A 21,944-nucleotide genomic window follows, 5' to 3' on the forward strand; every position below is an offset into this window, starting at 1 on the left:
TCATCTGCTAACTGTGACAGACACACATACAGTCATTTTTACTGCAGTAATCATCTGCTAACTGTGACAGACACACATACAGTCATTTTTACTGCAGTAATCATCTGCTAACTGTGACAGACACACATACAGTCATTTTTACTGCAGTAATCATCTGCTAACTGTGACAGACACACATACAGTCATTTTTACTGCAGTAATCATCTGCTAACTGTGACAGACACACATACAGTCATTTTTACTGCAGTAATCATCTGCTAACTGTGACAGACACACATACAGTCATTTTTACTGCAGTAATCTTTCACTAACTGTGACAGACACACATACCGTCATTTTTACTGCAGTAATCATCTGCTAACTGTGACAGACACACATACAGTCATTTTTACTGCAGTAATCATCTGCTAACTGTGACAGACACACATACAGTCATTTTTACTGCAGTAATCATCTGCTAACTGTGACAGACACACATACAGTCATTTTTACTGCAGTAATCATCTGCTAACTGTGACAGACACACATACAGTCATTTTTACTGCAGTAATCTTTCACTAACTGTGACAGACACACATACAGTCATTTTTACTGCAGTAATCATCTGCTAACTGTGACAGACACACATACAGTCATTTTTACTGCAGTAATCATCTGCTAACTGTGACAGACACACATACAGTCATTTTTACTGCAGTAATCTTTCACTAACTGTGACAGACACACATACAGTCATTTTTACTGCAGTAATCATCTGCTAACTGTGACAGACACACATACAGTCATTTTTACTGCAGTAATCTTTCACTAACTGTGACAGACACACATACAGTCATTTTTACTGCAGTAATCATCTGCTAACTGTGACAGACACACATACAGTCATTTTTACTGCAGTAATCATCTGCTAACTGTGACAGACACACATACAGTCATTTTTACTGCAGTAATCATCTGCTAACTGTGACAGACACACATACAGTCATTTTTACTGCAGTAATCATCTGCTAACTGTGACAGACACACATACAGTCATTTTTACTGCAGTAATCATCTGCTAACTGTGACAGACACACATACAGTCATTTTTACTGCAGTAATCACCTGCTAACTGTGACAGACACACATACAGTCATTTTTACTGCAGTAATCTTTTGCTAACTGTGACAGACACACATACAGTCATTTTTACTGCAGTAATCATCTGCTAACTGTGACAGACACACATACAGTCATTTTTACTGCAGTAATCATCTGCTAACTGTGACAGACACACATACAGTCATTTTTACTGCAGTAATCTTTTGCTAACAGTGGCAGCCACACACAGTAATCCTTTAGTAACACTGGCAGACACACATACGGTAATCTTTCACTAACAGTGACAGACACACACACAGTAATCCTATAATAACTCTGGCAGTCACACATACAGTAATCTTTCACTAACAGTGACAGCAGCACACTGTAATCCTTTACTCTCACCAGCAGTCACACATACAGTAATCTTTTACTACAGTAATCTTACTAAACCAGTGATAGCCACACACACTGTAATCCTTTAGTTACACTGGCAGTCACACATACAGTAATCTTACTAAACCAGTGACAGCCACACACACTGTAATCCTTTAGTTACACTGGCAGTCACACATACAGTAATCTTACTAAACCAGTGATAGCCACACACACTGTAATCCTTTAGTTACACTGGCAGACACACATACAGTGATCTTACTTCAGTAATCTTTTACCAGCAGTGACAGCCACCCACTGTAATCCTGTAGTAACACTGGCAGTTGCACATGCAGTGATACTTTACTACAGTACTACTGACACAGCGACTGCCTCACAGACGGCAAGCCTTCACTGACGCGGAATCACACAGACAGTAATCTTTCGCTATACGTGCGGCAGCTGAACATGCAGTGCAGTCACGTGATGTGGAGCTGTCCTTTGTGACGCATTCTGTACTGTGATGGGTCGCTGACGCTGTCGCTCTCTTTAACGCGCGGCATTCGCGGTGCGCTGTAGCTCCAGTTGTACGTGCTTCCTGGCTCTGTGACGAGGCGTGGTTCTGGAGGGACGCGCTACGCGCAGCCGCGGTCGTTACAGCGTTAGCGCGGTTGCTGTGCGCGCTGGACCAGTGAGCAGCGGCATACATCGCCGGGCGGCGGTGGCTTTCGGCACTCAGGCCACTTTAGGGCTAAAAGCCTGTGGGCTTAGCCGGGGTGCCTGGGAGTCTCAGAATCTCCGCGCGCGCGCCCTGGGACTCTGACCCGTCCCCACACGGGTCAGGGGCACTTCCTTTTCCCCACCTCCGCTCTGTGTGTTTGTCTTGCTTCCCTCCTCTCTTTCGCTCTCACCAGCCTGGGGCAGTGCAATTAAAAGTTTCTGCTGCGTCTCTTACTCAGTGAACTGCATGATGGGAATCTGCTCTTTAGGACTTTGGGCTTCTTCAACACCTCTCTCTCTCTCTCTCTCGCTCGCTCTCTCGCTCCATCTCTCTCTGTCTGTCTCACTTCCTCTCTCCCTCCCTTTTTGTCTTTGTCTCTTGTTCTTGTTGTCTTTCATGTAAATCTCCTTGTTTATCCCTCCCTGCCTTATCTTTTTTTGTTGGTTATCTCATCTGCTCCTGATCTCCTGTGCCCATCTCACTGGTGATGTTGTGTGCTTGTTAGACACACTGGCATTGCTGAGTGCCAGCGATGCCCTGGCCCAGCAGAGACCATCACACTGTGTGTGCGTGCATGTGTGTGGGTCAGTCAGTGTGTGCATGCGTGCATGCATTTGTATGAGTGCAGGTAGGTCCATTTGGATGTGTGTTTATGCACATGTGCAAATGATGCCTGCTGCACATTTGTGCCCGTGTATAGCTGTTTGCATGTGTGTGCACATATACAGTATGTGTTTGTGTATATGTGTGTATTTGTGCATGTGTATGTGAACGTGTATGTGCCTGGGTATGCCTTTGTGTGCGTGCGTGCATGCGTGCATGTCTGTATGAGCCTGCAGTATGTATGAGCGTGCGACCATGAAGTAAGAGGGGGAGAGAGAGTGTTTATGTGTGCATATGTGTTCACGGTTATGCCTTTGTGTGTGCATGCCTCTGCATTACAGCAGTCCCTCCTGTCACGCATGCCGAATCTCCCTCGCGATCTGGTGACACGTGTGTGAAAGTGTGTTGATGGAACCCCCCCTCCCCCACGCCCACCCTCACCCCGCTAGCTGCGGTCGCTCGCCGCCTGGCCTCCCCGGCTCCCTAGCGCCATCTAGGGCCCGCCTGAACGGGGAGGCTCTTCCCCGGGTTATTAATAGAGCAGGGGGGGATATTTATAGCGCGGTGTTGCCATGTGAACGGATTGTCTGAGCGGCGGAGGAGACCGGTGTTCCCATGCGGAGCCGACTTCGGCACCGCCGCCGCGCACTGCGGAGAGGCGACCTGCTCCCCCCCCTCCCCACCCCCTCTCCCCTCTCCCCTCCCCCCTCCGCCCCCCGGCTCTGTCCGTCCCTCCGTCTGTCCGTCTGACGTCTGCGCCCCTCCGTCGCTCTCCGTCTGTCCAGCCGGCTGCCATTTTGTATGTGTGACTGCGCGTCCCTCAGAGCCTCTCTCATTCATTTCAGTGATTACCTCTCCGCCGCGCCGAGTTTAAGTGCCTCGGGATGCCTTATTGAGCGTCTCACAGGCAAAGCACAGTTACTGTACCAGACAGCAGAAGTAGCTTTATCAGCTCCTTCATGAACGACTCGTTAAGTTTCAGACATTAGGCCATATCCATGTTCACAGACTACAGCTACTGGGACAAATTGCTTTTCTACTTGACTTGTAATTGAATGGATATTCAGCAAATGAAAATTGTTCACTTTCAGAGAGCAATTCAGTTTTGCTGGATGTAACTGTATGCAAGGTGTATTTGCTCTTGTACTTGAAAACACTTCATTTGAAGTTAAAACGGCGCATTTTCTCACTTGTTCTCCTTTTTCTCCTTTAGGGGCTAAGCATCATCTTTAATGTTGCCCTGGCTCTCCTCAAGGTAAGATTCGTCTCACGGATAATGAAGATTGCCTTTGTTACATTTTATCATTAGTGTCGCCGTCTTCACACAACAGATTTCATCTTTCCCCTTGGGGATGGTTTTGGGTGGTTTCATTCTCACTGGGTAATTCAGACATAGAAAAAGAGCCCTTTAACTGTTCTGTCTGTGATTTTGTTGTACAGGGAGCATTGTGAAATGGGCAAGGGATATTATTGGGATGGTGCCTCCCTCTGCTGGTCATAGGAAGTGTTACAGTGATATAACACTGTTTCAAGACGAACTCAGAATCATTAGACTGGAGTATCAGTTAAGTGTATATTTTAATACTGAAATGTGTAGAATGCAACATTCTTCCCTGCCCAATAGTCACAACTATAATTTCTGGAACAGACCCCACCTGTGGACAAACAGTAACCTGACCTGCAGAACGTTGGCTTCACTGTCCAATATGGATATTAAAAATGCTTTTTTAACGGATGTACACCCTCATGGTTTGTTAATGCATATTTATATGCATAAATAAATGAGTTGATATGGTTGACAAATTTTCCAGCCTGATCAACATTCAAGTTTATTATCCTTTATCAGAGGATATATGTTTCCCCAGCTCTGCATAAACATTGCCCAGGAACATAAATGGAACACAAATGTAACATTAAGCGAAATTAAGATAAAGTTAAGGGTCTTTGCTGAGATGTTGGCTAGCCATTATGGCGTAATTCACTTTCCTGTAAATCGGATAATGATGCCTCCTACCGGATGAGTGGTTTTTAAGCAGCCGTAGATTGGATGGCATTGTGTCATTGGCAATTCCCTGTACTTTGTGTGCAGAAGAGCAGCTGTTAATACTCGAGATGCAGGCTGGCCAGTGCTTTCGGATGCTAATCCGAAGAATTTTTTAACAGTTTCGGTTTGCAACGGGCAGGAGGGAACAATAACAGATGTGGCGATGTATCCGAAGCGATACTGCGATATTGGAGACATGCATCGCGGCGTCCTCAGCATTCGATGGTGATCAGCGGCGTGTTGATACCATCTCTGCGGTCGCATTGATCACGAGTCGCAGCAGCGGCGCTGTTGTTTGGATGATGCAGCATCCTGCTCTGTGTCATTACTTCTGAAATGCCAATGAAGCTGTTGCTCCATTGATATCGCAGGCATGATACAGTGCAGTGGGTGAGACGCGGCGGATAGCCTTACAGCATTTCCACCGGAAACACGTCGGCTCGGTGCCGTGCGGCAGTTTCTCAACGGCCTGCAGCCGGACGTTATTTTTGTTATGAACGTGTGTCTCGCTTGCGTCGGCCGATTTGAGCCGTCCCAGCCAGGAGCGCTTTCAGACGCCGGTCTCTTCTGATTCAGATCCACGCGCTGCATTCGCTACCTCTCACATCTCTGACTGCGGACGGAAATGAGCCGCGTGTGCGGTTCAACTGCGGTTATCACCGTCTCCATCGCAGATGCTAAATTTAAGTTTTTTTTTTTTTTTTTTTTTTTTAGAATCTCACTTTAAGATACAAATAAACATTAGCGAGCATGGCAATCGATACATGGATGAGATATGAGGTGGATGGCGGCTTTAATCATGTCTGTAACATTTTGAAACTTTTATTGAGATGTTTGGACGTATGACGTGCTGTACAGTTATACCATTATCTGAATTACTGAATTAATGAATGCAATTAATTAATATCTAAGTTGAATGACTGATATGTGCACTTTAACCAAGATGCTGATGGAAGTGGGATCATTTTGCCATTTGCGTTTTCGTTCGCTGCTGTTCACAGGCTTGCACTGCGGATGCTTTTACCTTTTACACGCTGTAACCTGTTTATGCAGTGCTCTATTATAGGAGTGAAAGAGAGAACCGCACACAAGGGAACGCTACCATCAAGTTTCACATTTTAAGTGAAACATCTTACTCCATATGTTATCTTGGATTGCACAATATAAAGTAGCTTTCAGTATAGAGTATGCTAGTTGTTATGTCGAAAGTTACGTTTATCCAGATAAAATGTGATGTTCCTGTTATTATTAATAAGAAATAATAATTTCTTTGGAGTTCTTTTAGGTGTAGGGGATTAGAGTTTGTGAGGATAATTGATCTGGTTGAGATGTGACTCTTCCAGAAAAGTCGAAGGTCTTTATGAACATGAAAGCATTTAGACCTGCCCTGAACTGCGGAGTGAGAAACACAACCAAACACAACCGTGTGATAGACAACTAGTCCCACCATATTTGAGTTTATCTTCAGCAGCCAGAGTTGTGGTTCGCTGATGCACTATACAAAGTGAATATGCTCCATCCGGAATGGTCTCTTTGAAGACTAAATATGGGGTTTGTGTGCAGTTAGACTTGAGAAAAACAGCAAGCAGTAGTCTTTTCAGTTTCATTTTCCTGATGTCATTATCTAAATTAGAATTCAATTTCTGAAGTGACCTCATGCAAAGAGAGTGCTTGGAACAAGATAAAAGCTGCCTTCTTGCACTATTGTTGGGATTATTTAAAGAATTGTTAGGATTATGTTGTATTTTCCTGAGAAAAATATTTTTAAAAATTATTAGTTTGGATTTGGTTCATGCTAAACACTGCTGTATATTTATTCCTTATTTAGAGTATATTGTAAATGATAATGAAGCATGATATTAACTAAGCTTTCAAGTTAACAAGCCTCTGATATTGGTTTTTCCTCTTAAAAAGGTGAGAGAGATGCTTATTTATGATGCTGGACGTAATTAGCATAATTAGCATAATGAGACACTCAGCATATTGTCAGTGTTTGGGGGTGAAGGGGTATTACTGAGGAAGGGAATGCCACAATATTATGTATTACTGCTCTCCTATTCTGTATCATGCCTCCATGCTAATGTGTTGCATCATATTGCGTGATTCTAAGAGCCTCTGCCCAAAACAGAACAGTCCTGTTATGCCGATAAAGCCAGTCTACATTGAAATGAGCGAGAGGGAGAGAAAGAGAGAGAGATAGAGAGAAAGAGAGAGCGAGAGAAAGAGAGAGAGAGAGAGGCTGTTTGGGGGAGATACCGCGAGGACAGGAGGTGAAGTGAGAATGTGTGTTTGAGGAAGGGGGGCAGAGCGAGTGTGAGAGAGGGAGGGGGAGTTGGGGGTTGCACTGCCTCTTTCCTATTGGCTGTCCATTACGGCATTCTCCCCAGAGGCCGCCCTCCCCCCCCGCCTCCCCCTCCCATTGCCCGTTCAGAGCACACGGCAGCGCTTAGCAGCAGTGGTGAGCGGGGGCCGGTCACGTTTTCAGGGATGTCTACCATGAGCTCATCAGCGCAGCCTGCCTGCGGACCCCTGGCCTTGCCCCCCCCCCCCCGCGCTCCTCCTCCTCATCCTCCTCCTCCTCTCCCCCGCGATTTCTAGCACAGCATCAGCAGCCTCGCCATCCTCTCCCTCTCTCTTTCTCCCTCGCTTTCTCACGTTCCCACTCTCTCTCTTCCTCTCTCTCGTTCTCTCTCGCGCTCTCTCTCGCGCTCTCTCTCTTGTTCTCTCTCGTGCTCTCTCTCTCTCTCTCCCTGTCGCTCTCCGTCTCCTCCCCAGCCCAGTCCTGTGCGCTGGAGCTTAGCGAGCGGCGTAGCGAGCGGCGTAGCGAGCGGTGTAGCGAGGGTCAGGCCCGCGCCGAGGAGCGGAAGCAAACGCGAGCGCCTGGGGGCTCCGCCGACCGGAATTCTGCTCCCTTTTACCCGACGCTTTTTAAAAGGGCTTCCGACATCTTATTCTCCCTCAGCGATTTCGAGCGCTGCGAACAGAAATCAGCCGGAACTGCCAAACATGGACTGCGCTCTCTTCTTTTAGAGAGAAAAATAATAATAACTGAGCGTCTGCGCTGAGCCTGGGGCCGGCTCTCGTTCTCTCCGAGACCTGGATGAAGCGCGGAGGGTCCTCCCGGCGCCCCGCGGGTGTGATGGGACCGCGAGTGACGGGTCGCGGATAGCGGACAGCCGCGCCGGAGCCGGTTTCCGGGTTACCGATCAGCCGGACGTGTGTTTGCGCAGCCGAGCCGCGCCTGCTCAGCCCGCCGCCCGTCGGGGCTCCGCCGGTGAGCGCGTTCGCTCGGGAGCCGCGCCTGCTCAGCCCGCCGCCGGACGCCCGGCTCCGCCGATGAGCCGCTCTCCCTCCCTCGCCCAGGAGCTCGTCCCCCGGACCCGCGTGGCTGGGATCCAATCGGCAGGCTCGGTGTAATAACCCGGCGACGCGGGGTTGGATGCGCCCGCGTCCCGCCGCGTGGCCCCCGTGCGTTTCCGGGCCGCGGTGACCCTGGAGTGCAGGGGCTCAGCGGAGAGCCGGGGAGGAGAGTTCAGAGGGAGATGCTCCGTCGCCTGCCGTCTCCCTCCTCCGCAGCCGCGCGCCTCCTCTCCTCTGTTGCTAGGCAACAGCTTATTCATTTGAAATTTCGGGGAGGAGGAGTAGGACAGTGAGGCAGAGACCGAGCGGAGGGATCTCACGCGGGAATGCGTTTGGAGGCCAAAAGGCAGGCGCTCTGACAGCCGGGGCGGAGAAACGGGCAACGGCGTGTTGTGGCTTCCCCCCTCCCCCCGCCCCCCCGCCAACTTCCACCAGGGCCGGTCGGCACGCTCAGCCATGTAGCCGAACCCTGCCCCCCCCCCCCCCATCCGGACTGTGGGTGGACCCCACCGCCGACGCTGGCATGGGTAGAAGCGCGGGGTCATCGGCGCCGCCTCTCGCTGGACGCTCTCAGGTGCACCGACGGCGGAGTGGGCGAGGAGCTCCGTTCCAAAACGCGTGACAGGTTTCCGTCCGTGCTGCCCTGAGCCTCCCCTCTCCGTCCCTCCCCGCGCTGTGACTCTGGCCTGGGGCGGGACTGTCACGGCTGGAAAGGTCGCCCGCCGCCGTTACATTCTGTATCTGACTTTGCTGATAAACCAAAAATAAGAAAAGAAGAAAAAAAAAAGAAGGAGCTGCGCCCTCTCCGGACTTCGCCGTGGCCCAGCCCGACCCGAGCGCCGGAGCCCGGCCGGCCCCAGAGTCGTCCGGCACGCTGGAGCCCCCCCGCATCCTGGCCCCCGACAAGGGTCTCCCCCCGGCCCCTCCGCCCCCGCCCTGCCCCCCCGGGCTGCCCCGGGCGGTGCAGCAGGGGGAGGAGGGCGGCGCCGGGGAGGAGAAGGGCCCGGCGACGGACTGCGCCTGCCGGGTCATGGGGCTCCTGGCCATGGGCCACCGGCTCTTCGTCCCGCGGCTGCTGGCGGTGAGGGCTCCGCGGCCGGCCCGGCTCGTCTGTGCCCCGCGCCGCGCCGAACCGCGTTTCTCTACCGCGTTCAGCCGCGTTCAGGCTTGTGCTTTTCATCATTTGAATTTCACTTATCAAACCATTATTTGCGTTTTCTTCACAGGCGTAGTGCAGTGCAGTGCTTTGTTGCTTGGCATTAAGGAGCTTGTGTGATGATGTGCATGGCTTACTCCACTGATTAGATATCACTGAATATGTTCGAAAGCAGGAATGTAAATAACGCCTCAGAGCTTTCAGACCTTTTAGGTGCACTTATATTTACGTGCCATGAGGTGGCGCTGTTATCTTTTGTCGCAGGTGCAGTAACACGGTCGACCGGAAGAGCTGGCTGTGATTTATTTGCGTGGCCTGTGCCTCGGGATAAGGAGCAGCCGCGCAGCTGGCTGGCTGATTATGTTGATGGTGGAGTTCGTATTTGTTTTCATTTGGACTGTGATGAAGTCTCATAATGGGGTCTGTCCCAGCGAGCGTGCTGACAGACTGGTGCGGGGCGAAGCCCCATTACTTCGCGATGTAATAAATTACAGGACGCGGCCAATAGCGGGGAGTGTAAACGAGGGCAGGCTCTTCACCCACTCGAGGTAATTAAAAGGGGATTGACATTTTATCCCATTTAGCCTTCCCTCCCAGCTCCAGCTTTGACCCATCCGCTAATTGGCGGTAACCAGCAGAGGACTCCACACCAGGGAACCTATCCGTCTTGTTAGCGGCTGAATTCATGTTGAACGTCTTGGCTGCAGAGCCAGTGCTTTATAATATTTAAACCTTTAAGGTGTCAGATCACAGACGTGATTAGAATGATCTTAACTGAACATTCTAATGCCGGTGTAACAATCACTACTGAGTTCTAGAACACTGAATTACAGTTTTGAAAAAACATTCTAAAAACCTACTCTTCAAAGGGTTAAATGATGCTTCTTCCCACATGACTCTGTAAAGCTCTAAGTTCTTTTCTGCTACATGAAATCCTCTCTCTCTCTCTTTCTCTCCCCCTTGGTCTGAGTGCAGACCTCCAAGGAGGACCTGCTGCAGGCAGATTTCGAGGGGGCTCTGAAGTTTTTCCGGGTGCAGCTGCCCAAGCGGTACCGCGCAGCGGAGAACGCCCGGAGACTCATGGAGCAGGCGTGCAATATCAAGGTAGGAGCTTGCGGTCACGCCTCCTATTACGGTCCAGTGTCCAATCAAGAGAGGGCCTCATGGTCACGCCTCCAAAAACACATTTCCGCCCAATGCAGGGGGCATTGGGCGAAGTGACCGTCAATGGCAATGAATGCTAATGTACAATAATATATGTAAAAATATATATCAAATTGTGTATGCACGCATGTACGTGCAAGGGTTTCTTTTTTTTACTTTTACCCACCTTTTTTTGGAAAGCCCAGTCACACGGCAAAGCTCTGCCACCTCCGGTGCTGATTTGTGTTAGCACAGACAATCATGTGCTCTCCTGCAAATGCATGTGGCGTCAGCCTCAGCAGGCTCGAGTTTGAGGAGGACTCTTCCCGGACGGTTTAACTGGCGTGGTTGCGGGCCTCGGGTCGACCAGCAGGGGGCGCTGTCGTGCAGTGAGCGCTGTCATTCCCACTCGAACCCTCCCCTCCCTGGGCGACGCTACAGCCAAACGCACATCCTCACGTGGTGCTACCAGCCAGGCAGCAGGGGGCGCTGCCCAAATTCCATACCAGTCCTGCAAGCCCACCCACGCGCTGGAACCCTGCTTTAGCAGACCGCGCCACACAGCAGCCCTAAGCTCTTCTCTGTTTTATGCGTCTTCCTGTCTTTAGATTTTTTGCTGGTGTGTGCTTCCTCACTGAGAGTGTTACCGCCTCTCCTCTGTGAGTTATGACAGCGCCCTGAGAGGGCCCCACGGGGCGTTTTTAGGCGGCTCTCTAGCTCAGAGGGGCTTAGACGATCCCGCCGTAGGATGATCCCGTACAGGGACCCGGCGTGGGGTCATTAAGAGGGCGTGCCCCTCCTTGCAGCTCATAGCTGTAACCGCAGGAGGGTGTGACTGCGTTCTGCCGCAACACACGCCTAGAGAAGAGCTTATTTTAATTATCCTTTCTTAATAGCCCTCTGTTTCCACATCGCCTCTCTGTGACTCCAGGAGCCTTTGATCACATGCTCCGTGTGTGTGTGTGTGTCTGTGAATTTGTGTGAGTGTGTGTGTGTGTGTGTGTGTGTGTGTGTGTGCATGTGTGAGTTTGTGTGTGTGTGTGTATGTCTGTCTGTACTGGAGGTGTTCTGGGAATACAGCATGTCCACAGGAGCCCAGAGCAGGCCCTGGGTTCCACACAGAGATGGGAGAGAAGCACCAGGGGTTCAAGGCTGAATACCAGCACACACATTCCTCTAGCGTGGCCTCGACCTCAGGGCTCCGAATCATTCATTAAGCCTCTCAGGCACCGTCGCCGCTGGAAAGAGGGATTAGAGTCACCTCTCCCCAAACGTCAGCAGGGGGGGCTGCGGGGCGGGGCGGCCCACCAGCCTGCCTGTGTGTGGGGTCTCAGAGGGAGGGGTACTGGCTGCAGGCTCAGAAAGCTTAGGAGAGTCATGAGAGAGATGGCAGCGATATGACACTCCCAAGTCCAATCTCACTCCTCTGTGGCTTCCTCCCTCCCTCTCCCTTTCTCCCTCTCTCTCTTTCAATACCCTCCCTCACTCTCTCTCTCTTATCTTTCAACATCCTCTTTCTCCTCTCCTTTGCTTGTTCTCATTGTCTCACACACTGTGGGAAAGCTTCTTGGTTGGCTGGACCTTAGCATTGACTGCAGTGTCCATTTGGTGATTAGATTTGTCTCTCTTACTCTGCTACATTACAGATACGTTCAACAACTGATTTTGAAAAGAGACAAAGCAGTGTTGTGTAGCACTCTGTTATCAGCGGTAATATTCCTGTGAAAGTACAAGGAAACAAAATGTCTTATTTTACACCCGAAGCAGTCACGGCTTAGCCCGTTTCCATGGTTTCCACGTTTTATTTGAAAAAAGAGAGAAATAAAACCTTGGAGGAAAGAGCTGCTGGTAATGTACGCTCTGTGCTCCAGTCATCTGAGCTGCTGTCAGTGTGGCTTTAGCCTTACCCCACAGCTGGGTTATCAGCAGCAGCAGGAGCAGCAGCCTGGAAATTACACTCTGTCATGGTCACATGGGAACAGCGATAGAATAAAGCACACATACATAAACTACACACGCACACACACACACACACACCCACAGAAGTGACAGTGTCTGTATTATGTGGAGAACCATTCCTGTACACGCCTTTATCTTAGACCCTTCTGTGTGTGTGTGTGTGTGTGTGTGTGTGCGTGCGCGCACACGTGCGTTTTCTGTGTGTGTAAAAAGGAGGAGGTGTCTTGAGGGAAGTTGTGCAACACGTGAAAAAAAACTTTCCCTGGTTGTCCTTCTCTCTCACTTGTGTGTCAGCTGTCAGGAAGGGAAGTTGACTAGACTCCCTCTATGGCCCCGAGTGAGCGAGAGCAAGCAGCGGGAGAGCTGAGCAAAGCATTGTGGGGGAAATTCCTACCTGCATGAGGGGCGGTGAACAGGTGCATTGGACCGCTGTGTGAGAATGAGTCAGCAAAACGCAGGGAAAGGAGAATAAGGACGTGGACGCTCTCTCTGCTAGAAAGGCGTGTGCACTCGCTGTTTGTCAGAGTTCTGCTCCGAAATCCGAAACGGCTATCTGTGGAGGAAAGGACACTGCCTACCTACACCGCACCTGTGTATACACTTGGAAAAGGACTGGGTTTCTCTCTCTCTCCCCCTCCCCCTCCCTCTCTCTCTCTCTCCCCCTCCCCCTCCCTCCCTCTCTCTCTCTCCCCCTTCCTGTCTCTCTTGATTGGCATGCCGTGTGGGCGGGAGACTGCTGGACGCTCCAGCGCTGGCCGGGGTGGAGACTGAGCTGCCGGAGGTGTGAAATGAAACGGGCGCGGCTGGTTGTTTGCGCCGCAGGCTCTGTTGCGTCTCCTCGCTCTCGTCCCGCGGGCGTGTGCATCACAGACGGCCGTTACGCGGACCGCCCGATCGCCTGAGGACTGGGAGACAGCGAGACCGTCGCCTGCAGACTTTCAGTCTGCCCGTCTCTGTCTCTCCCCGCCTGTCAGAGCGATACCAAACCCAAGGACCGGATCCTCGCAGGTCACGCAGGACGCCCGTCGCCTTGATAGTTCTGCGACCTGCGCCGCTGAGACCGAGCGCTGCAGCGTACGCCGCCTGGCGCCCGTTCCGTTCCCTCGCCCCGGCCGGAGCGTCACGGATACGAGGAGGAGGAGGACTTGGAAATAAAGAGTGAGCGCGGCCACCAGCCGGGGAGCCGGGGGCGGGAGCCTGTTCCACGGACCGCTCCGTCTGCATCGAGTCATCTCCTCCGTCTGCGGCTTGACTGGGTCCCCCCCCACAGGAGCTGCTCTCGAAAGGCTGATCAAAGGGTCTTACGCGTGAGAGAACTGGGGGAGAGAGAGAGAGAGCGAGAGACAGAAATGAGCTTGCACGCTAATCTTGGGATTTGAGATTTTGGCTGCGGGTTTTTGAAGTGACATCCTGTCTGCTAAAGGAAGGCTCGTACTCGAGGATTCTGACTGCCGTCTCCCCATTAGCTGCTTTCCCTTCAGAGGAGCAGCCCTGGTCTTTCTTCCCCCTCCTGTTCTGTCGATGAACCTGTGTGTTTGTGCGTGTGCCTGTCTGTCCTTGCGGAGGGGAAGCAGAGGTTGTTTGTGCGTGCGCGGGGAGCAGACCGAGGCCTGGTCTCTCCCGGGGGGGTTAGAGCCGTGAGTCAGTGTGTGTGTGTGCGTGTGTGTGTGTGTGTGTGTGTGGAGCGGGTCGGGGGCGGCGCAGGAAGGCTTACATCATATCTGCGAGCGGGTCTGACGCTGGTCTCCTCCGCAGCGTGCACACGCCGCGCGAGGGGGACGCAGGAGCCCGCCGTTTTCCGCTCGCGCGTCCCCCGTCGACGGGCGCCTGTCCTCTTCGCCATTTACGCGAGGGGGGGGTCAGTCGACGCGTTTCTCTGCTCTTTCCATTTTGCTTATGAGCAGAAGGGGGTAAAGTTGAGCCGTAATCAGCTTATGGAGCGCAGGAATTCTCTGGCACCTGCTTGGTCTGGGGTGGGAGCAGAGCTTTTGTGTGTGGAACAACCCCCGCTGGATAACCCGAAGAATGGGAATTTCACAGCCTTAAGAGTGTAGAGCAGCAGTACAAAGCTGAAAGGGGACCTTGCAGGTCTGAAAACCGCGTTTTTGGGAAGGACTTGCCGCTGCTCTCGGTTTCGGGTTTTGTGGCCGTTCATTTGCACCTGTTAGGAGTGAGTTTCTGTGGAAACCCCCAGGGCAGAGTTTCAGGTAGGGGCGGCTGCCACTGAGGGCTGCGGCGGAGCGACTAGCCTGTTGTCTGCACAACAGGAAGAGGCGGTGGAGGAGGTGGGGGAGGTGCAGCAGATCTGGAGGGAGATCGGCGAGGACTGAGTGCTGATGGGAGGATCTCCTGAGGCGAGGCGGAGGGACCCCACCGCTCTGACGGGCTCAGGAAGTGCGGCGTAGAGCCCAGTCCCCGGCACCTCTTCGCCACGCGCGTGCGCAAGGGCGTCCTGCATCTGCGCACGCTTATCTGTAGAGCACTGATAAAACGGAAACTGAGAGCTGAGCTTGGAGGAGGAGAAACTTCGGTATCAGTCGGCAGTGGAAGAAAGAGGAGAAGGAAGAAAGAGCAGGAGGAGGAAGAAAGCCGAGCTTTGTCTTTCTGTGGATCGAGGAGCAGAACAAGCAGTCTTTTCTCTGAACTGGGCACAGCACCTGACAAAAACAGGTGTGTTTCTGTGTCCCCTCCCCCCGTCCTGCTGTCCCCGCCCTCAGGGGGCCGGCCCGGATTCGTGAGGGGTCATCAGAGCCTGCCCTCTCCGGGGCCTGACAGACCAGCCTCCACTCTCTCTGACGACTTGCCTCTCCACTCACACCTGCCAAGATGATGGAGGAAGTGTCTATCACGGTGGCCTATGACGCCCACGTCATCAACCAGGTCTCCGAGGAGGACTTCCTGGCCAGCCTGGTGGCTGACTCCAAACCCAAACCCGTGGTAGGTCTCGGATTTCACCTGCCGCTACGGAGGCACAGGTCTCCCAGTTCTGCTGGCCAGAGCAAGACGAGATCAGATGCTTGTGTAGAAACGCTTGTCTCATGGGAGACTGAGTTGCTGTTTTTTCACAGCGGTGTAGACTGCGGTCTGTCTCATTTCGATCCTGCGTGTGTACCTTGACTTCCGTTTGTGTGTGGTACATGTGTGTGTGTGCTTTTCCCCACGTGTGTTTGTGTCTCTGTACGTATATGGGTGTGTGTGTGGGCGTGTAAAGGGCCCGCTAGTGGTAGCATGTGCTTGTCTTACATTTTTATACTTCTGTCCTAAAGAAGTGTGTTCATGCCGCTTAGTCTATTTTCAGCCTTCTTTTAAATGTGTAGAAAGCTAAGCTCTGTGACGGTAATGAAATTAGGCTGTCAGTTTGTCATTTTTGGCTTTATTTTTAACTCAAAGGAAACTTTATTCTGGGTCTAGTGTGCATGTGCAAGTGCATGTAATTAGTTATTAAGTGTAAACATTCTTTTGAGTGTTGTGTCCCATTTTCTTAAATGCTTATGAATACAAATTAGAGTTGCAGTTTCAGTGTTTAAAAGGCAATTGGAGAATGAAAGCTTGAATTGGCAGTTGATTTGTGTACTATTTACTGTTATTGTAAGTAGAAATCTTTGATATTAATGACTGTTTACCTGAACTTACTCTGCGTAGTTCACTTGTAGAGAAGGATTATGTAAATTGTGAAGTGCTTTGCCTGGGTTGGAAGAGAATTCAAATTGGTGCTTTTGTGCAGTAGAAGTGTGTTTGTGTATGTGTGTGTGTGTGTGTGGTGGGGGGGTGTTTGTTGCTAAACATGTAGTGTGTGTTTGTGTATATGTACTTGTTGTGTGTGAGTGTTATTGTCTGCCTAAAGGGTCATATGTAATGCCATTAAGGAAACGGCACCAGGGAGGGCAGGTTGTGTTTGGTAAGTGGTCTGGACTTATGTATGACTGTTCAGTTGAACCCTCTAGTATTAAATTGCTACTGCACCATTTAGTATGTCTCCTTCTCCAAGTGAAACCAAATTGTGTTTCTTTGGAAATGTAAACTAGATGAAACCATTATTTTTAGTGTAATGAGGTGCGGGCAGAGCTTGGATAAAGGGCAATTGTCACCTTGGTAACAGTAGCAGTGGGAGGGGCGGAGCTGGAGAACACTGGCCAGGTTTGTCAATGGGGTCTCTGGCCCCCTCCTCATGGCCAGGCTCATATTAAATCTTTCACAGGCAGGACATTGTTAGAGTATTATTTTTTTTTGTGACTTTGTTCAGATTGCTTTACCTTTGACTGAATCCAGTGACTGTCCTGGTCGTGGAGTCTGCTGGGCGACGGTCCTCAGCTGAGCGCTGAATGCGATTTGTTCTGGCGGAGCCGGGGGAAACGTCAGCTCTTCGGTGTGGCGACGCAGCTCGCTGACAGGCGTCGCGTGTAAAGCGAGGCTGCGTCTGTGAGTTTGTGCGTTTTTTTGCGCCACGCTTTGGGCTGGGGGCTGCGCGGAGGTGAGACCTGCAGTGGAAAACGGGGTCGCGTGTGACTGATACAAAAACGTACGGAAAGAAGCGAAATGCGAAAATGAAGTGGCAGTTGGAGCGACCTCCCACATGCGAGAGCTTCAGAGCGGTGCCGCGGCGGCCGCATCTGAGGCCTAGCGCCGCAGGAAGGGGAGGGGCTTTAAGCTACGAGCGCCATCGGTGTGTTGTGTCACTTTCGTCAATCGCTCTCTTTCTGGACTGAATCCTTTTGCGCGTGTGTGTCTGCGACTGCGTGAATATGCATGCATTTGTGCGTGTGCGCATGTTTGTGTGTGTGTGTGTGTTTGTGTCTGCGTCTGTGAGTGTGTGGTTTTGTGTTTTTGTACATTCCATTTCCTTTGTGCGAGTCCCCAGCTCACCGCAATCCGAAAACACACTCCGGCAAAGTTTTTTCAGCCAAGCACAAATCTGAAGGAGCCATCACGTGTGACACAGGTCGTCACAGTGTACGTGCCTCTCTGCGAAATGGATGCATGTTCTGGTAACGTGACGCATGCTTGCTCTACAAGCGTACAGTTCACATGATCCTGGACCTTCTGGCAGCTTCCACTCCTTCCTGTCACTCCATGCTACTTTTGTCCCTTCGGGGCCTCCATCTTCTGTCCATCCTGCTGTAACTCTGCTTTGTTTCAAATGTGAGGCATCTCATGACACTGCTGACTAAAACCAAAAGTAAAACTACCATATGTGCAAGCATTTAAAGAAAGTAAAAACCATATTTTGGCTGTCACATCAAGTGCCCAAATTAAGAAATGGCTCCTAATAAGATAGAAAGCAATGTGTCTGTGCTTTTTTAGCTTCTAGCCTATATTTATGGATTTGTAAATATTTTTGTTATGCATATTGATTGCATTGTAGTTTTGCTGTGACACACGGCCGTGTCATGAATGTTCCCTGTATTGCTGCAGCCCAGCCTTTTCCGCGACTCCTCGGTGTTAGAGCTGGTGGAGCGCGTCTCTTTCCCTGCATTGCTCTGCCACATCTGCTCGATGAAGATAAGAGACTGCGTTCCATTAAAACGCCAGCTGTCTGTCAGGCTTTTTATGTATTTTTAGCACCGAAATGGAGGAAGATTTCTCTCCTTAAGGGAACCTGTTAGGACTCCAGTAGTGTGCTGAATGTAATTTCACTCTGGCAGGGAGGAAGGAAGGAAGGAATAATTGGAGTGTCCTAAGTACAAGTCGGCATTCTAAACATTTGTTCCCCAGATAATTTTAATGTTCTCCGGGCTGCTTCACGTTTCCGAGTTGTATTAGAATGAGAGGGAAGGGGCCTCTTGCACACGGCTGCACCTTCAGACAGTGCCTGTGTCTTTTTTAACTGAATACGAGTCGCACAGAAAACTACAAGACAGAAGGAACACCCAGTCAGTTGGATCAAACGGTTCCTGTGGGACCCGGCTTGTCTCCATTTCCTCTGGAGAGCACCCTTCTGTGCATGGCTCACTGAGCAGTTGCGATGGTGATGGCCTGTTACGTCACAGGGTCCTTCCTGTGTCGTAATAGGCCAGCTGTCAGGGAGACGTATAGCAGAGGGACAATGATAGGCTGTTTTTAAGTTCAGAATGTCTTCCTCCTGAAAAGGACCTACTCTGAACATAAATAAAGTGTAACCTAGCATCTATGTAACATACAGCATTATCCATGCGGCAGGGTACTGTGTGATTTATAGCTCTGGGTGTGCTTGTAGCTTCGCTTTGTGATGAGTGGCCACTATCCTGTAGTCGTGACCACACGGGTTCTGTTTCCGCTGATCTACCTTATGTGCTGCTCTGCTTTACCTGAAGGGGTCAGGGTGCGTTTCCATGGGAATCTGACCAGAGCTGAACAGCTGCTGTTGCCAATGGTTGAACAGCTCAATTCAGTAGTACTACCCTATGGGACAGAGTCTAGCTGACCCAAGGCATACTTCCTGTGTGAAGTACTGTAACCAGAAGGTGTCTTACATTCTCCTCGTGAAAGGAAAGGGATTTCTCCCTCGGTCATGAGCCAAGTAGCAGCCACAAAGATTTAGCAAGCCGTCTGATTGATTTATAAGCACAGGCCTGTGCATTAGGTGGGTGCAAACGGTGCCAGTCTAGTGTTCTGGGGTCAGCAGCAAGTGAAGTAAAGTGAAGTGCAGGCAGCCATATTTGCTCGCATTAGAGCAGCGCGCTCGCAACTAAGGAGGGTCAGTGGAAAACAAGCAAGAGCCTATTCAGCTGACTCCCCTGGGTATCAGAGTCCACTCTGTCCTGCATTTCTCTCCCCGTCTTTCATTCAGAAAGTGTCAGTCCCAGGCAACGGAACGGTCTGTCGGCGTCATAAAAGATTTCCTGAGTCCTCACAGCTGCTTGTTTTCCTTGTAGAATTGTTTGTTGAGGAAAGGCAAATGTCAGGGTAGACCGAGCACGGACGCGTATGTTGAATGCGATCCTCGTGTTAAAAATACAATGTTTTGTAATATTGTGTTACTTTTGCAGTGGTGGCATTCAAGGGGGCAGGGCAGCTAGATGACTGACACTTACCGTAGCTGCCAACGGACGTCTTGCCCTCTCACTCATAAACTGGTTTACATTAACCCAACACAGGCCTCGTGAAGTTAGCTTAATGGTTCCTTGACTTTTAATGACCCCTCTGTCTGCCGCGCGCAGTTCTGCGACAGACAGAGTTCTTGCCTGCACTCCAGTGCTTTATCTGAGTGTGCGTGAGGCTTCGGTCACAGGCTAATATGAAAGCGTGAAGGCTGCACAGCTAGCTAGCGCGTGCGTCTTTTTTAACGAGGCCGTGTTTAGGCACGGATTCCCGCTGCGCCGCGGCCGCGGTAAACACGGGGGCACGCGGGGCTCGTTTGAGCGCCTCTCAGCCTGAGCTCTCGGGCGCCCGACGCAGCGGAGCGGCCTCCTCCCTCCCTCAGCGACGGAGATAAAGCCCGTAAGCCCGATCTCGCCAGCCGCTGCAAAAAAAACAACAAAAAAAAAAACCCCTCTTGCTGCCATAGCAACACTGCTGGCTGAGCTTTCGCTGACACGACACAACACAAAGGGCAAGAAACATTTACAGGGCTTATGGCGTTTATGGGATGGATTCTGAATATTGGCTCGTTTGATCCGTTTTGTTTGTGACATTGTGCTGCGGTGTCGATGTTATTAGTGTTGACACAGCAGGGCTGCAAGTAATCAGATTAGCCAGTTGAGCATGTGCCTTTAACTGAGTGTCCTGAAGATCTTATCACGGAACAGCACCCCACCCGGTGATGTTTGTGTGCCAAATGGCTGCTGCTATGTGGGACAGGGCTTGGCTGGTATTTGGAGGGATCATCTTGTAGGAGTAACGTTAGTGGGCAGGAAGGCGAGGTCTTCTCCCTGGACCAAGTCTAAAATCTCTGTCCCTGTCTGTGTGCTGATAAGGACACTACTTATTGAAACCATTAAACATTTAAACCAAGGGAGTCATTGGTGCGAAAGACCCCACATCACACTAAGTAAGCATATGTTGCATTGTTCTCTCTGGGTATTAATTTAGGCTTTCTCAATGTGTTGATTTCATCACCCCCAGAATTAATTAACTGAAATAATCCCCTGTGTTGCAAGTGATATGTGATGTAAGTTCAGATGCACAATGACAAACATGCATAACCCAGGTAGGAGTTATACACCACAGTAAGGCTCCTTAAGATCACTGGATCTTTGAAACAAACACTTATAAACCTATCAATGTACTGCTTGACCTTGGTGAAGATTCTTCAGATTAGAATTTGAGTGAAAAACAAAAGAACTAATTAATTAAATTAAACCAGAAAGATAAATAATTGACACTTCATTCCACATGAACCACTGAGTGCGTCTGTATTACATTAAATTCATGTAGCAGAGGATTGTATCTATACCATTTTACAGTATATGAGAGTATAAATGCTGTCACCTAATTAATTATAACTGTATAATCATAATGTTCTATAATTATAATTTATATAATATAATGTCATTATAATTATATACATATAATAGTGCCAGACATGGTCAGCATCACTTAAAGCACTAGTGTAAGTTAATTTGTCAACAAAGAACCAAGGGACAAATTCTGAATATATTGTAGTGATCTGCTAGTGGGGCTGCCTAACTGCTCTGCTGGAGGTCTGTTCTTCTTCAGCACAGTGGCTAGTGGGGCTGCCTAACTGCTCTGCTAGAGGTCTGTTCTTCTTTAGCACGATGGCTAGTGGGGCTGCCTAACTGCTCTGCTAGAGGTCTGTTCTTCTTTAGCACAGTGGCTAGTGGGGCTGCCTAACTGCTCTGCTAGAGGTCTGTTCTTCTTTAGCACAGTGGCTAGTGGGGCTGCCTAACTGCTCTGCTAGAGGTCTGTTCTTCTTTAGCACGGTGGCTAGTGGGGCTGCCTAACTGCTCTGCTAGAGGTCTGTTCTTCTTTAGCACAGTGGCTAGTGGGGCTGCCTAACTGCTCTGCTAGAGGTCTGTTCATCGTTAGCACAGTGGCTAGTGGGGCTGCCTAACTGCTCTGCTAGAGGTCTGTTCTTCTTTAGCACGGTGGCTAGTGCACTGCCTCTCATCCGGAAGGCCTGAGTTTGAGCCTCGCCAGATCATTACTCATCACACGCTCTGTATCATACCCTAAGTTGAGAAACTGAAAATCATAAAAATAGAACCTGAAACAGGGAACTTTATTGGCAATTATATAATCTACCACTAATTTTTAGTCCGCTTGGATCCATAAATCTGTAATATGGGTTATATATTACGTGAAATTATTTATTTCTTTTTTTTTCCCCGAAGTTCAAAATCCGATTTTAGGATCTTAACTGTGTTGCGTGGTTGGCTTAGTGAGACTTGACAGCTATCCAGGAAAAGCTTAAGCATCCTTTACTTGCTGCCTGTTTCTTGTGTGTCTTCAGCAGGATTGAGCAGATTAACTGTGATGCAGGAAGTTTGTGTTCCACAAAGAATTTATTTTGCTCCTCGAGCCTGAATGGTTGTGTCATGTGCTAGCAGCCATTAAACGTGTGAGCA

The 21,944-nt window shown here is 50.1% G+C and overlaps 1 protein-coding gene across 8 annotated transcripts in view; it reads left to right on the forward strand.

Annotated features, from left to right (window-relative positions):
• Positions 1 to 21,944, forward strand: part of rabgap1l (RAB GTPase activating protein 1-like) — a 97,698-nt gene that overhangs the window by 65,287 nt on the left and 10,467 nt on the right. For 4 of the 8 annotated variants that reach the window (XM_064331340.1, XM_064331343.1, XM_064331342.1 and 1 more), the window contains exons 18-19: positions 3,993 to 4,034; positions 10,315 to 10,443. In XM_064331340.1, coding sequence (XP_064187410.1) covers positions 3,993 to 4,034; positions 10,315 to 10,443 — 171 coding nt within the window. Of the gene's footprint in view, positions 1 to 3,992; positions 4,035 to 9,088; positions 9,265 to 10,314; positions 10,444 to 12,216; positions 15,379 to 21,944 lie in introns of those variants that run through there. The other 4 variants (XM_064331344.1, XM_064331346.1, XM_064331347.1 and 1 more) reach the window with 4 other exon arrangements.

This window comes from Anguilla rostrata, chromosome 4 (genome assembly GCF_018555375.3).
Source record: "Anguilla rostrata isolate EN2019 chromosome 4, ASM1855537v3, whole genome shotgun sequence".
Lineage (NCBI taxonomy): Eukaryota > Metazoa > Chordata > Actinopteri > Anguilliformes > Anguillidae > Anguilla > Anguilla rostrata.